Source organism: Aotus nancymaae, unplaced genomic scaffold (genome assembly GCF_030222135.1).
Source record: "Aotus nancymaae isolate 86718 unplaced genomic scaffold, 86718_ANA_hifiasm-v0.15.2.pri h1tg000051l, whole genome shotgun sequence".
Taxonomy (NCBI): Eukaryota; Metazoa; Chordata; class Mammalia; order Primates; family Aotidae; genus Aotus; species Aotus nancymaae.
In genome coordinates, this window is record NW_026988465.1 from 24,911,675 (window position 1) to 24,927,585 (window position 15,911).

At 41.3% G+C, this 15,911-nt stretch overlaps 1 protein-coding gene across 4 annotated transcripts; it reads left to right on the top strand.

The window, feature by feature from the left end:
• Window positions 1-357: 357 nt before the first annotated feature.
• Window positions 358-7,837, top strand: ZSCAN16 (zinc finger and SCAN domain containing 16). Of its 4 annotated transcripts, none has more exons than XM_012465863.3 (4): window positions 358-445; window positions 1,188-1,605; window positions 2,571-2,709; window positions 5,461-7,837. In XM_012465863.3, the coding sequence occupies exons 2-4, from the start codon at window positions 1,219-1,221 to the stop codon at window positions 6,033-6,035; spliced, it is 1,101 nt and encodes a 366-aa protein (XP_012321286.2). In that variant the 5' UTR covers window positions 358-445; window positions 1,188-1,218; the 3' UTR covers window positions 6,036-7,837. The 4 variants fall into 4 exon arrangements, with proteins under 4 accessions (XP_012321286.2, XP_012321288.2, XP_012321285.2 ...); XM_012465865.2 differs by having other exon boundaries at window positions 5,518-7,837; XM_012465862.2 differs by having other exon boundaries at window positions 376-445; window positions 1,138-1,605.
• The last annotated feature ends 8,074 nt before the right edge of the window (window positions 7,838-15,911 follow it).

The following is a 15,911-nucleotide window of genomic DNA, read 5'->3' on the forward strand; positions in this document are numbered from 1 at the left end:
GCAGAGGGGGAAAGCGGGGACAATCTTTAACGGTGTAATGTATCTATGGCAGGATATACGAGTCACGAAAAATATTGTCAAACTAGACGCTGGGGGGACATTTACTCCTTTTAATAAATGTATGTGGATGCATTACTTATCCATATTACTTATTTAATAACTAAACCGAAAAAAATCTTGAGAGAGGGAAAAACGTTTAAAGAAGTACAAATAAGACTTGCTCGCAGGCCCCGCAATCCCATCAATACAAGGTGCAGAAACCAGGTCCTCCACTGGCTAGGGCTGAGGAGGCAAGCCCTGAAACTGCCACAGAGGCGTAGCTTCCTAGAGCGGCCCGGAAGTGCCCGGCTGCAGCGGCCGGGCTCCGATTGGTGTCTTTGAGTCTAGTCTTTGTTCGGGGCTGTCCAAAGGACGCTAGCTGTCGCACTTGTTCCCTGCACGCAAGGTGAGTGTCTCCCGGCTCCCAGATGAAGAGGGGACAGGGTGCAGGTGTGGTCAGCAACACCCTCCCCAGTACTCCCTGTCGTGGGCACAGTGTAGCACTCCTGTCCCTCCCTCCGTGCCCCGACAGATCTACAGGCGAGGAGTTGGCCCGACCTTCCGGGAGAGGACGGGTGGAAAGGGGACACTGATTGCGGGTTCCTCTGCAGAGGCATCCATCTGATCCCCTTCCAGGGGTGGCAAACATATCCTATAACCAGTGAGTCCTGGGGACACAAGCTGGCCCATGCATCTCCCGGGACTAGAATGAAGAACCTTTTAACAAAGCAGTTAATACTACTTGGCATTTATTTAGTGCTTACTAGTGCTGCTGCCATGCCAGGGATGTTGCATACGTTCTCATGTAATCTATATATCAACCCTGTAACACACATGAGAATTGTACACATGAGGATCTCTAGTTCTAGTCCAGATAAATAACTTCCTCTAAGTTACACAATAGAGCACAGATTCACATCATGTACCTGCATCACTGTTTTTTGGTTTTTGAGGGTTTTTGGTTTTTTTTTTTTTTTTTCAGCATCCTATAAGACTGTTTTCTCTGATTCACTTCTGGTGGCTTGGCTTCATTATGATGTGTTTATGTTCACAGCAGTTTTTGTAATTTCTCTATGGTAACAACTTTTTATGCTTTAGGAGTGGCTCTGAGGCTGGATTCTAAGAAATTATCTTTGACTTAATCCCAGATAGAGGATAAATCTCCTGAAAAATCCAAGAATGACCACAGCCCTGGAACCTAAGGAACCAAAAGGACTTCTGATAATTAAGGCAGAGGACCATTACTGGGGACAGGACTCCGTCTCACAAAAGTGCAGTCCTCACAGGAGGGAACTCTATAGGCAACATTTCAGGAAGCTCTGCTATCAAGATGCACCTGGACCCCGTGAAGCTCTTTCCCAGCTGTGGGAGCTCTGCCGTCAGTGGCTGAGGCCAGAATGCCACACCAAGGAGCAGATTTTAGACCTGCTTGTGCTAGAACAGTTCCTGAGCATTCTTCCTAAAGACCTGCAAGCATGGGTGCAGGCACAACATCCAGAGACTGGAGAGGAGGCAGTGACTGTACTGGAGGATCTGGAGAGAGAGCTTGATGAACCTGGAAAGCAGGTGTGAAGGGGCAGTCATTTGGCTGTGAGTGATCAGGGAATATGGAAAAAGCCAAAGCAAAAGGCATATGAAAGAACATCTGAAAATATTTAATATGTATACCCTAACGAACAAGGCATAGGAAGGGACCTGACTATCTATGTCAAATAATTGAAGTGTGGCTGGGTAAAGAGAAAAGAGTCACTAGACTGATTCTATGCCTGTTTGGAAGGCTAGGTTCAGTGGGAAGTTACCGAAAGGCAATCAGGTATCACAGGAAAACAAATAATTTTCTGCCATTCATAGCTACCCATAAATAAAATAGGCTACCCCATAAGAAACTCCCTTTCCATATAAGGCATTCAAGTGGAGATTCAAGTAGATATCAAGGATATTGCAGAATAGCACTGTCCCACAGAAATATAATATGAGCTGTATATGTAATTTAAATTTTCTAGTAGCCACATTTAAAAAAACAAAAACAGGTAAAATATGTTTTATTTAACCCACAATATTTGATCATGTAATCAATATTTTTAAATGAGGTACTTTAGATTTTTGTGTTTTAAATTTTCAGTTTGATATGTATTTTACATTTAGCTTATCTCATTTGTACTAGCCATATTTTAAGTACTCAGTAACCACATTTTGCTAGTGACTACCTTATCGGACAGCATGGTTATAGAAGAAATGCTCCCATTTGCTGGAAGTTGGGCTACATGATTTTTAAGCTACCTTCCAAATCCCAGTGCTCTGATCCTGGACCTCTGCAGATCAGTGAAAGAAGAGATATTGAATTTTACTCTCTAGTGTCCTGAATTGTAGAGATTAGCCTCTGTTCCTTTTCCTAGGCATTACTGCCATTTACAATGAAATGAGAATTTGTCCCCCCTTTCTATGTCCCTGGCAGATGTTTCATTTGATTGTTTTATCTGAAGTTACTTCAGTTTCCATAAAATTCACCTTACACACCTCATTGTCCCTAGGTCCAAACCAATTCAGAAAGACAGGATATACTCATGGACAAGTTGGCTCCCTTGGGAAGGCCGTATGAATCACTGACTGTCCAGCTCTATCCCAAGAAGACCCAGCTGAAGCAGGAAGCTGGGAAGCCACACAGGAATGGTAAGTAGGAAGAGCTCTGTGTGCATGAGGGAAGAGGTGCTTCCTTAGGTTTGGGAAGAACTTTCTGACTTTCATCTTCTCCTTTTAAAGATTTCCTGCTTGTCCTCCACCTCACTGGATAATTTTATCCTCTTCTTACCCTTACTCTATGATGGAGTTATATTTTAGTTTTTCACTAGGCAAAAAAAACCTGTTATTTGGCTCAAAGGATGAGGTTGGGGTTTATTTAATATCTTTATAATTCTATTTGTTATCTAATGATTCTAGCTCCAAATTCCCCTAAATTTCCATTTTGAGATAGAATTTATGGCACCCTGTATTAGTCAGTGAGGGCTACCATACAGAATACCATAGACTTATGGGTGGCTTAACAACAGAAATTTATTTTCTCACAGTTCTGGAGGCTGGAAATCTAAAATGAAAGTGCTTACAGGGTTAGTTTCTAGTGAGGCTTCTCTTCCTTGGCTTGCAGCCTTCTTGCTGTGTCTTCACATGGCCCTTCTCTATACAGACGCACTCCTGGTTTCTCTTCCTCTTGTAAGGACACTAGTACTACTGGATTAGGGTCCTACCCATATGAACTTCATCATTAAAGGCCCTACTGTCATATACAGTAATGTTGGAAAGGGGTTGAGGCTTCAATGTATGAATTTGGGGAGAAACACAAGTCATAACATATTCCCATGATGAAAGAAGTAGGGAAGAGAGACAACGATCAGTCAATATAGCAAAGTTTCTTGTTTTTATCTGCATGTCAAATTAACTGGGTTTGGTCCCCCATCCCAGCTCCCTAATTACAAACCGGGGTGTCTAGTGTATCCCCAAGCTACATTAAAAAGCAGGTGAGGCCAGGCACGGTGGCTCACACCTGTAATCCCATCACTTTGGGAGGCCAAGGTGGGCAGATCACAAGGTAAGGAGTTCGAGACCAGCCCCAACCAACGTGGTAAAACCCTGTCTCTCCTAAAAATACAATAATTAGCTGGGCGTGGTGGCACGTACCTATAATCCTAGCTACTCAGGAGGCTGAGGCAGGAGAATCCCTTGAACCCAGGAGGCGGAGGTTGCGGTGAGCTGAGATTGCACCCTGCACTCCAGCCTGGGCAACAGAGCAAGACTCCATCTCAAAAAAAAAGAAGCAGGTGAATTTTAAATGTTTAAATTTCAGCTTGTCCAAACCCTACCCTTTCCAGTGCTCACGGCCCTTTCTCTAGAGGCCCTCATGTCTAATAATGCCTCTCCAGGTAGTTCCTTATACTCCAGCCTATTTTGTATTCTTACTACTTAAATTTTACCAATATAGTTTTTCCATTCTGTAGGATCCCTACCAGATTATTTGTCTAATCTGAAAAATTATTTTGAGCTAAGATGTTCCTAGCTGCTATCTGGAAAGGATGACATTTAATTATATGTAATTTAAAGAAGCCCTTCAGTGCTTTAGGAGTGGAGTGCTGGTTGGTTACTGTTTGGCTTTAGAAGTGAGGTTCAGAACCTCCTATCTGTTCTTTTTTATTTAACTTTATTTAGAGGAGAGGTCTCACTGTGTTTCCCAGGTTTGTCTCAAACTCCTGGGCTCAAGTGGTCCTCCGACCGTAGCTTCTCAAAGTGCTAGGATTATAAGTGTGAGCTTATAAGCCTAGCTCAGCCTGTCTGTTGATTCATTCCTTTCACTGAGCATTTACTGAGTAGCAGCTATATGCCAGGCACTATAGTAAATTTAAGGAATTCAAAGGTAAGATACTTAGATTATTTCTCTTCAAGAAACAGGAGAGTGAGCATTTACAATACGATAATAATTACTACACTAGAGATACACTGTGAACTACAAAGACAACAGCTATCCCTGAGGTGTGCCTGCAAAAGTATCACAGAGTAGGTTTGCTTGAGCTGAGAAGGTCAGGTGGGAACTGGAAAGGGGTGAAATTTTAGGCAATAAATAAATAAATAAATCCTTGAAAAAAATAGCATCAGAGCATAACATTCTAAGAATAGCAACTGCTCTGAGTTTGATTCTGATAAGGAGGAGTCTGTGGGAAGGAAAATCAGGAATCTGTGTTTTAATAAACCGTCCGGCTGATTCTGATGCACAATAAGGTTAGAAAGCACTGAGCTAGGATTTAGACAGATGGAGATGACAGCAATGACATCAGTTTCAGGGAAAAAAAAATTTTTGCCCAGCATATACACTATCCATTGTCATTTCCTGTTCCTTTTCATTCCTCTATTTACCCTGACCTGCATGCTCTCACCCTGCTTCCAGCTAATTATTAGCCTTCAAACACATTCCCCTCCTGGGATGGTTGTTATTCACTATATTCCTCTCAGGCCCCAAATCCTATTATCCTTTCCAGTCACTTTTACTTGATTTTACTTGCCACCTATGTTTCAGGCCCCTGTGTGTCTCTCCGAAACTTTTAGCTCCCTCCACATCTCTGTTCTCCAGTCTCTTTATCAATTCCTCTTAATTATCTTTGGCACATCTATAGTCTCCTCATTTATCATTCGTCCCTTACATAGTATTGCTGGTTTATCTCTTGAGCTCTATTTTTGCCTTTTCTTCTCTTAGTCTACTTTCAAATAACTTGTCCTGCTGATATCTTCCTTACTTCTTAATTTCTTCCCTACGTTTTGACTCTGTGCCATGATGATACCAAAAATAAGATGGTACCAAATATCTGATATGTATGTTGTATGTGACTTCTCATTATTTTGTAACACATTTATAATATTTACATGTTCTTTTTTCCATAGGCTGCTTGCTTCTCAAACATAGAATAGGACCGTTTGTATACTGTTTGTTTGTTACAGGAGATAAAACTAGGACTACGAATGAAGAGTTGTTCCAGAAGGAAGATATGCCCAAAGACGAGGAATTCCTTGGGGAGATAAATGGCAGACTTAACACAGATACTCCTCAGCATCCTAAGACCAAAGATATTGAAAATGAGGACAGATCAGAATGGCAACAGAGGGAAAGAAGACGATATAAATGTGATGAATGTGGGAAAAGTTTCAGTCATAGCTCAGACCTTAGTAAACACAGAAGAACTCACACTGGAGAGAAGCCCTATAAATGTGATGAGTGTGGAAAAGCCTTCATTCAGCGCTCACATCTCATTGGACATCATAGAGTACACACTGGAGTAAAACCCTATAAATGTAAAGAATGTGGGAAAGATTTCAGTGGGCGTACAGGTCTTATTCAGCATCAGAGGATCCACACAGGTGAAAAACCCTATGAGTGTGATGAGTGTGGAAGGCCTTTCCGAGTAAGTTCAGCTCTTATTAGACATCAAAGAATTCATACAGCAAATAAACTCTACTAATATAGTAGTAATATCAAAAGTTCTTCAGATACTCAGGCCTAACTAGTTATCAGAAAATCTATTTTAGAAACCTTGAGTTTCCTCAATGTGGTCAAAGCTTCAGTCATCATTAAACTTCTCTAGCACCAAAGAAACTACCTGAGTAAAATATCCTTTTATTTCAAATGAGTTCAATTTTGGGGGGAGAATCAAGAATTCTTTCAGAAAGCCTTGTCCACTGACATCACTGGTTACTTGCGGCCCAAGATCAATGGTTCCTGGATGAAAGTGAATTAATTCTACCTGTCTTTGCTCTAGATCCTTTTTAGTTGACCATTCAGTGTCTGACTTTAGGCAAGACGTACAAATTTTTCTCTACCTTCATTTCCCCTTCTGTAAAGTGTAGATGATAAGAGGCCCGCTAGGTATGTTTTGACAAGTTAAAACAGATGAAAACGACTTTTGAGATTAAGAACTAAAACAATGCTAATTGTTTTCCATCATTACTCATATAATATCCTAAATATTCATCCCCTTTTTATCTTAAAGTGGGGAGTGTGATTATTTTTTGTAAGTTTTTGTTTGCCAATAATAAAGAATAAGCCATCAGTAGACAGGAGGCGAGACTGGTCAACATAGACCTTATCTCTACAGAAACTTAAAAAGAATTAACCAGACATGTTGGCATACACCTGTAGTTCCACTCAACTATTTAGGAGGCTGAGGTGGGAAGACTGAACCCAGGAGTTCCAGGCTGTAGTGAGCCATGATCGCACCACTGCACTCTAGCCTAGGCAACAGCAAGACCTTATCTCAAAGAGAGAAAAAAACAGAGGCTGAGGAAAACAAAATGGAGGAGAAAGTAGTACGTGATTATTAGGAGCTGCTGGGGAGAGGAAGGGATCCATAACTAGGTAAATCACTTATTTTCTGGATTTCAGATTATTTTAAACTGAGGGAGATGGGAAGGGGTTGATCTGAGGTGGTCCAGTGTGTCCAGATTGGTAGCCAGTATCCACATTAACTCAAATAAAATGGAAAATTCAGTTCCTCACATTTCAAATACTCATAGCTACATGTTAGTGGCCACTATATTGGACAGCACAGATACACACCTTTTTTTTTTTCTGCCCAGGCTGGAGTGATCCTCCATTCACTGCAACCTCCCCATCCTGGATTCAAGTGATTCTCCTGCCTTAGCCTCCTGAGTAGCTGGAATTACAGGCATGCACCACCATGCCTGGCTAATTTTTGTATTTTTAGCAGGATTTTGCCATGTTGGCCAGGCTAGTCTTAAACTCAAGTGATCTGCCCACCTCGGCCTCCCAACGTGCTGGGATTACAGGCGTGAGCCAACGCACCTGGCCACATCTCTAATTTGAGAATTTTATAGCATCACAGGAATTATGGCCGAAGACCCTGCACATTCAAAGTCATACCACCAATCAAACTGCCAAGGGTACAGCTCTGATTCTTTGCTTAGTTCTAGGAATAACGATCACCAAAACAATCAGGAAAGAAGGGATCTAATCTCTTCAAATCTCTTGTTTTCAATTAAGAGATTTCAATTGAAGAGATCTATTAACACCTGCTTTATCATTGTGTTTAAGATCAGGAAAACTACCAGAATAATTTTTATGTCTACTACTATAGGAAGATGAATCTTTTAAAAATAATAATAATAAAGACAGAGTCTTGTTCCATTGTCTGGGCTGGAGTAGAATAGCACAATCATACCTCACTGCAGCCTTGAACTCCTGGGCTCCAGCAATCCTCCCACCCCAGCCTTTCAAGTAGCTGGGACTACAGGTGTACACACCGTATCTGGCTTTTTTTTTTTTTTTTTGTAGAGATAGGGTCTGACTATGTTACTCAAGCTATACTATCGAATTCCTGGCCTCGCATGCTCTTCCTAAAGTGCTGGGATAACAGGCATGAGCCACCATGCCCAGCCAGGAAAATGAATCTCAAGGTATTTCTCATAATGCCCTAAAGATAAACTGAATTTTTATGTCCCTTGAACATGATGGTCCTCTAAATTAAAAAAAGTATATTTGTTTTGAATATCTTACCTCAACACATTTTTTAAACGTCAGGTTTCACACGAATTCTTGTTTTATGACTTAGTATAATTACCTGAGTAATATTTCAAAGTATTTGAAACAGTCAAAGAAAGGATTTTCTTTAATGGTCATGAAGAGAAAAGTAAAGTATGAATATTTAGTATCAGAAACATCTTTATTTTAAAAAATAAAGTTGTGTGCTTTCTAAATAATGGATTTTTCCCTTTTACCTTAAGTGTTTCTAAGAAACACTATAATGCTTAGAAACTATTCACAATCTTTAAAGGGGAAACTCGTGTTTCTGATTTCATCCTTCCTTGAATTTAGAGAAAGATGATTTTGGATACCCCAAGATTAGGTTTCCTAAAACTGGTAAACACATGACAGACTGATCTTCCTTTATCATCCTCTGTATCAGCAGTCCTCAACATTTTTGGAACCAGGGACTGGTCTCATGAAAGACAATTTTTCCAGGGACAGGGAAGGGGGTGTGGTTTCATTTATCATTAGATTCTCTTACAGAAAGTGTAAATTAGATCCCTCACATGTGCAGTTCACAATAGGGTTTGCGATCCTGTGAGAATCTAATGCCACTGCTCATCTGACAGGAGGTGGAGCTCAGCTTTGCTTGCTCTCTGGCCCCTCACCTCCTGCTGTCCTGGCCATGGTGGGGCCTTGGGGACCCCTGCTCTATGTGACAACATTCCATTTTGCTAGTAGTATCGAATATCCGTTATGTACAAAGAACTGCTGTAGTCTTAGAGTTCTACACCCTGAAAGGCTGAGTGAAGAGTAGTCTGAAGCACTGCAACCATTCTACCCTTTTTAGGTTTCATGTTGATTCCAAATTGCCACCACGGTGCCCCACACAGTTTTGGTCTAATGTTGACGAGAAGGGTAAAAGTCAGGGAGGGACAGAAAGACATGGGGTCAGAGACAGCCTAGAATGATGTAGGTAAGAGAAGAACCATCAGTGGGATCTAGGATAACTGCAGGCAAAAGGCAAAAGAGGCATAAGGTCAAAGGAATCTTAAGTAGTTGCTAGTATGTGGAGACACAGGCACGGTTTTAGTAAGCATGTAGAAACCCACAGAGGAAACTGGTGGGAGTGCAACCAGTTGGAAAGAATACAGCTCAATCACAGCCATAGTTCTTGGAACAGGAGGTGTGATATGTTGGACACTGTATCAGTTCCAGCATCCTGAATGGATGGCACTTAGTCTTAAAAACAAAAACAAAATCACCCCGAATATGGAAAGCAGTTCCTCAGAGAACTGTGTCAAAAGCAAATATGGGCCGGGCGCGGTGGCTCAAGCCTGTAATCCCAGCACTTTGGGAGGCCGAGGCGGGTGGATCACGAGGTCAAGAGATCGAGACCATCCTGGTCAACATGGTGAAACCCCGTCTCTACTAAAAATACAAAAAATTAGCTGGGCATGGTGGCGTGTGCCTGTAATCCCAGCTACTCAGGAGGCTGAGGCAGGAGAATTGCCTGAACCCAGGAGGCGGAGGTTGCGGTGAGCTGAGATCGCGCCATTGCACTCCTGCCTGGGTAACAAGAGTGAAACTCCGTCTCAAAAAAAAAAAAAAAAAAAAAAAGCAAATATGTTGTTGTTCTTCATATCTTTTTGGAGGGCTTTTTTCCTGAGGTAGGAGGCAAGAATTTATATTGTGTAGTTTTCATGAACTAACAAGACAGTAATTACAACAGACAGCTATAGGGAATATGGGGGATAGCTCTCTCAGACACAGATGGGGGTTGGTAGTGAACTAGCAATTCTAAGTGAGGGTGTCAACAGGTATGAATGGGAGAAATAGATGAGTGTTGAGGGAGAGTCTGTAGGAAGTATCAGTGGGCACTGATGAGGAATAAAACAGAAGAGAAAGGAATGAAAAGAGAATAATTTTAAAAGGAGGTCAAGGGCATAGGGAGAGGAACAACTATAAAACAAGGGATGGAGATAGGAAAGATAGACAAGTGATTTTAATACATTGGCATCAATCGTTGTTGGAGACAGTAGATCATATGATACAAGCCATAAAAAGGTAAAAAGATTAGCTCCTGATCCCAAGGCACTTTGAGTCTTCCGTGTACAGCACACACTATATCATCTTTATTAAATAGTCTACATTCTTATCCTGAGCATGAAATTACTTTATTATAGTCTGATCACAAAATCCATCAACAATGGAAACAAATGGAAACCAAAATGCTTCAAAACAACCTGTTTTTCCCATCGTAATATCACAAGGGACTTAGGCTGAGGTTTTAAAAGAGTAGGTATCTCAGGCTTTCTTACTCAGATCAAGGTTTCTCAACCTTGACAAACTATTTCTATTGACATTCTGGGCCAGACAGTTCTTTGACATCAGGGGCTGTCCTCTGCACTGTAGGATGTTCAGCAGTATCCCTGGCCTCTACCCACTAGATGTCACTAACACTCCCCACTTGTGATATCCAAAAATGTCTCCAGACAATTTGGTGGTCAGGCTAAGTGGGGCAAATGTCCACTGAGAGGCAGAATCACCCCCAGTTGAGGACCCCTGCTGTATAGGAAAATCAATCAGATTTCTATGACTGTTCCACATCATATACAATAAAATTCTACTTCGAAATGTTACTGTGACCAGCACTGCTGGACCCTTTCTCTACCACAGAAAATTATTCCCAACATACCTAAACTCAATGCAGCAATCATGCTAAAAAGTAATCTACTTTAGAAAGCCTTACCTCATTAACTAGTGAGGATCAGAGGAACTGTCCTTAAATGTAACTTGCATAAAGAGCTTACACTGCATTTTTGCGGACTTTCCCCTTCCCTTTTTGCCACACTTCTGGTGCAAACTTCTCCTCTGCCCCTTGAACCAATCATGAATATAGATATTTTATCCTTGATCTAAATCTGTGCTGTCCAATACAGTAGCCACTAAGTACATTTGACTCTGCAACTGAGGAACTAAATTTTTAATTTTAATTAAATTTTAAAACTAGATAACTTTTAAGTATGTGTGAAATAATTTGGATACATGAAGCTATTTTTTTCATTTTAAATTTATGTAATCTCAATATAGATCAATTATTTTTTATGGAAATGTAATATGTGAATTGAGATGTGCAATAAGTATAAATACATTGGCTTTCAAAAAAAGGAATATAGCTGGGCACGGTGACTCATGCAGTAATCCCAGCACTTTGGGAAGCTGAGGCGGGCGGATCACCTGAGGCTGGGAGTTCAAGTCCAGCCTAACCAACACAGAGAAACCTCATCTCTACTAAAAATACAAAATTAGCCTGGCATGGTGGCACATGCCTGTAATAGCTACTTGGGAGGCTGAGGCAGGAGAATCTCGTGAACCTGGGAGGTGGAGGTTGGGTAAACTAAGATCGCATCACTGCACTCCAGCCGGGCCAACAACAGCAAGACTCTGTCTCAAAAAAAAAAAAGAATATAGGATATTTCATTAATAATTTTTGTATTGATTAGATGTTTCTAATCAATAATAATTTCACCTGTCTTTTTACATTTTTAATATAGCTACTAATAAGAAAATTTTAAATTACATAGGTGAATCCCATTACATTCCTATTTATGAGACAGAACTGACCTTCAGTTCTGCAGAATAATATTCTGCAATAATAATAAAATAATTTTACCTGTCTTTTTACATTTTTAATATAGCTACTAATAAGAAAATTTTAAATTACATAGGTGAATCCCATTACATTCCTATTTATGAGACAGAACTGACCTTCAGTTCTGCAGAAGGCCATTCCAACAAAGGAAAGAACTAACCCAAAGTGTCTGAATAGGAATGAATTCGGTGTGTTACAGGAACTGAAAAAGGCCACGTGTTGAAAGCACTGGATTAAGGGGAAGGTGACATAAGATTAGGTTAGAGAGGTGAGCGGGGGCCAGGATGTATATTCTAAACGTAATGGGGAACTACTAGAAGGGAGGAACATAATCCGATGTTTGTTTTCAAAAGATCATTCTGGCTCCTTAAAGAGTCAAGAATGAGAAAAGAGCACAAGTAAGGAAATCAGTCCAGAGGCTACTGAGTAACCCAAGTAAGAGAAGGTTGTGGCGTGGATCATGGGTTTGCAGTGGATATAAAGAGAAACAAACAGATTTAAGGTACATTTTGGAAATGAAAACAGAATCTTGCTAATTGTCAATTCCTAAATTCTGCATGAAAAGATGTTTCTGTATTAGGTTAAACAAATGGAATTCCTGTTTTTGTGGGTCAAAATAGTTAAATACCGGAAATGTCAAATAATTTAACCTAATAGAAACAAAATAAAGACAGAGAAGAATCAGAGGAATGGAACAGGAGAAGGGACGTTGAAATGGGGCTTATTTATTAAAATGAAATTTTTATTGTTCTCTTCTTAAATCTCTATGTGGAAGGCATCTTTGTCAAACAACAACAAAAAAAAACCCTTTGTTTAAAGGCAAATTGCCAACAAACCCGATGAGATTCAGAACACTACTACAATAACATGTCTGTACAAACTTACAGTTCCATCTGGATAGCACATTTCTGTCCAGATGGACAGGAGATAAAACCAGGTCATCAATGAAAAGCAATAGAGCACAGAATTTAAAGGAAGAATGGCTGGGTATGAATCCTCGTTCTGCCAGTTACTAGTTATATGACATTGGCTAATACACTTACTCTCTCTGTGCCTCAGGTTCCCCATCTGTAAAAGTCTTATAATGATATCTACCTCATAAAATAGGAATTAAATGAGTGACTAAACGTGAAGGGTCTACAACAGTGCCTGGCTCATGTTATGAAAGTCTTAGCCCCTACCATTAGCGCCCTTAGATCTTTTTGTTAGCATTAAATTCAGCATTTTCTTCCTATCAAAGCTGCTTAAATCAGTTAACTGGCATTTGATCTTCACGGACTCATTGTATTGTCGCTGTGTTTAAATAATACTCTTGATCTTAACAATTAGCATAATTTTGAACCGCTCCCTAATACCTAGCCCCAGTCCCAACCCGGACGGTCGAGCCTATCCACCGGCAGAGAACACCACTCAACCTCGCCCTCACTCTGACACTCACCGGCCAGACTTCATTCCGTCCGTTTTTTGCCTCTGGCCCAGGGCTCAGCTCACGTAGCGTTTTCGGGAGCTGCTCGGGAACCGTTAGCAACCGGAAGTGGCTAGGGGTCTTGCGAGAACTTAAAAAGGGGGCCGGCCTCTCCCGGCTGCCTAAACACTTGGGTTCCGGCCTGGAAGGAGGCCCAGGGTTCCCGTAAGGAGAAACAAGGGACCCATTTGGATGGATCCAAAAAGATACTGGCAGCTGGTCTGAACCAGGCTCGCCGCAGTGGGAACCTCTGGGATGCCTGGGGACTCGCATCTGCGGCGGCCCGCAGTTTCCTACCCCGACCCTCTCTCTGCAGTTGTCGACCTCGGCCTGCGGCTTCGAGCGCGAGGTCTCGCTGACCCTGGCACCGAGGGGGCCGAAGCCGAGGGGCCTTGGGGTACAAGAGCGGTCCTGCGGAGCTGCCGCCTCGGGAGAGAACCCCATCGACCGCTGACGGGGAAGGGAGGATTTTCCGGTTTCAGTGCAGCCCCGCCGGCGGGCGCCTTAGCCTCCCGGGAGAGAGACGGGCTGGGACGTTTTTGACTTTAAGATGGACTGGAGGAGGGGCGCCGAGGAGCATTTCCCACTTCACGTCGCGAGGTCGCAGACTGCATTTGCTGATGCATTTGCTGCATTTGCTTACTGTGATCTGGCAGGACCTTGCGGACTTAACGGAGACGAAAAGTGGCCTACTTTGAGTTTCTCTGATCCTTAGGGGAAATGAGTGTCCAGAGCGAAATAGGAGCAGAATGCTGGCACTAGAATCCTTTAAACCTGGATTCAAATTCTGACGCCACCACTCTCCAGTTAGGACTGAGGGCAATTTATTTTTTAACCTCTCCAAGCCCTGTTTTCTCGTTTATGTAACTCAGGCTAATAACGTGGTGCCTATTTCGTAGGGTGGTTTTGACTGTCAAGTGTGAGAATGCATGTAAGAACAGTCTAAAGGCCTTTCCCTACCTTCCCCCTTGTCTGCTGTCACTCTCATCCATGTCAGACAACTGGGACTAAGTAACCAACTTTCGCTTTTCTGAAGCATGGGTAAAGAAAAAACGTTCAGGACTTGGGTAAAGGAGATTCTGAGATCCACAGAGGTGCTCATCCCAGCACTTTAACCTTACCTGGCGTCTGGCACATGGTGGGTGCTTGATAAGTACTTGAATGAATGAGGACTTACTTAGGAGGAAGGAATTATTGAATAAGACTAGAACGGAAGGGAGAGGATGAATCAGATTGATTAGCTATTTGACAAAAAAAGGCAAACCATTTTTCCTGTCAGAAATGTATGGTACATCTGCATATTTGAAGGGCTTGCCACTTACTAGAACTGGGAGGGAGATCTCAGAACAGACACCTCAACTAAAGAAGCTTTAATCTATTGATAGCGAATGTAACAATAGCAAGTAAATAAGACAGAATGTGATCAGTGCAAAATGGAATAGTAGAGTCTTGAGAGAGAGTTATTAGAATACTTGAGGAGTCTTTAGATTGAGTAGTGAGCAATGAAATAAGTCCTTTGACTTGGAAGTGCAAGGGAATTGTAACCAGGGGTATGGAATAGGGAGGTTATTCTGGAAGGCAATAAAAGGCAGACAGGACACTAGTGGTAGAAATAAAGGAAAACAATTGTCTATCAATGGCCATCAATGGGGGAAGATTACATATGACATATGCTACCTTTCAACTGTTAAAATGATAAATAATCAGTGACAAAAGGAGTGTCAGTACAATATATATTCCATTTTTCTTGAAAAAAATGCATATGTAGATGTAATTTGTGGGGTATTTGTGCAGGAAAAGGATGCACTCCAAACTTAACAGTGATTACTCCATGTCAAAAGTGGTGAAACTCTTACCCTACTTGCAAGCTAATAATTTAGCTTGCCATAGTTTTATGGATACTAAGAGAAGACACTGGGCTCCTGCGTCAGAGACAGAAGACTTTATTATTTAATAACACAGGCATCATGAGCTTTATATTCCCTTGTTGCCAAAGCTTATGTTCCCAAAGCCCATAGAGGGGGCTAAGCTTGGCCTTCCTCTCCTAGCATGGAACAGTGGGTTTGCATCCTAGCAGAGGAATTCTAAGCTTAGGAAGCCCAAGAGTGAGCCTTGCTCCAGAGTGAGCCATTATCTTTATTATCCTGATCAGGAAACAAATGTGCTATAGAAGGAGACACAAACATCCTTGAAAAGCTAACCTGAAAGAAAAATCTACCATAAGACTAGAAGTAATTTGAGAGACCATTAAACAACTGTCTCTCAACATTCTAGGTAAATACTATTTGAGCGTAGAGGTGTCAGCTTTTAAAAATTATATATAATTCTATATTGATTTTTTTATGTTTTATTAATTTTTTAAAATACAAAAATAAGAGGCAAGCAGAGAAGTTTAAATTTTACTTAAAAATAAGGAACTACCCAGGGTTAGTGATTGGGAGAATGATAAGGATATTTAAGGACCACGTCTTGGATAGTTAGGAAGACTATCTCACAGTCACATAAGTATTGTGTTGCAATCACATAGGTGTGAGATAATTAGAACTGAGGATGCTGGTTACATTAATGGAGAAAAGTAACATTTCAAAGGAGAAATCTGGCTCTGATAATTTCTCCTTTATCTCTTATTTCATTGGGTAAACCAAGGAAGCCTCTCAAGCCTGAATAACTTGGAAATTGGTGATATTATCAACCATTCTAATGGGTATGTGGTGGTAACTCACTGTGGTTTTAAC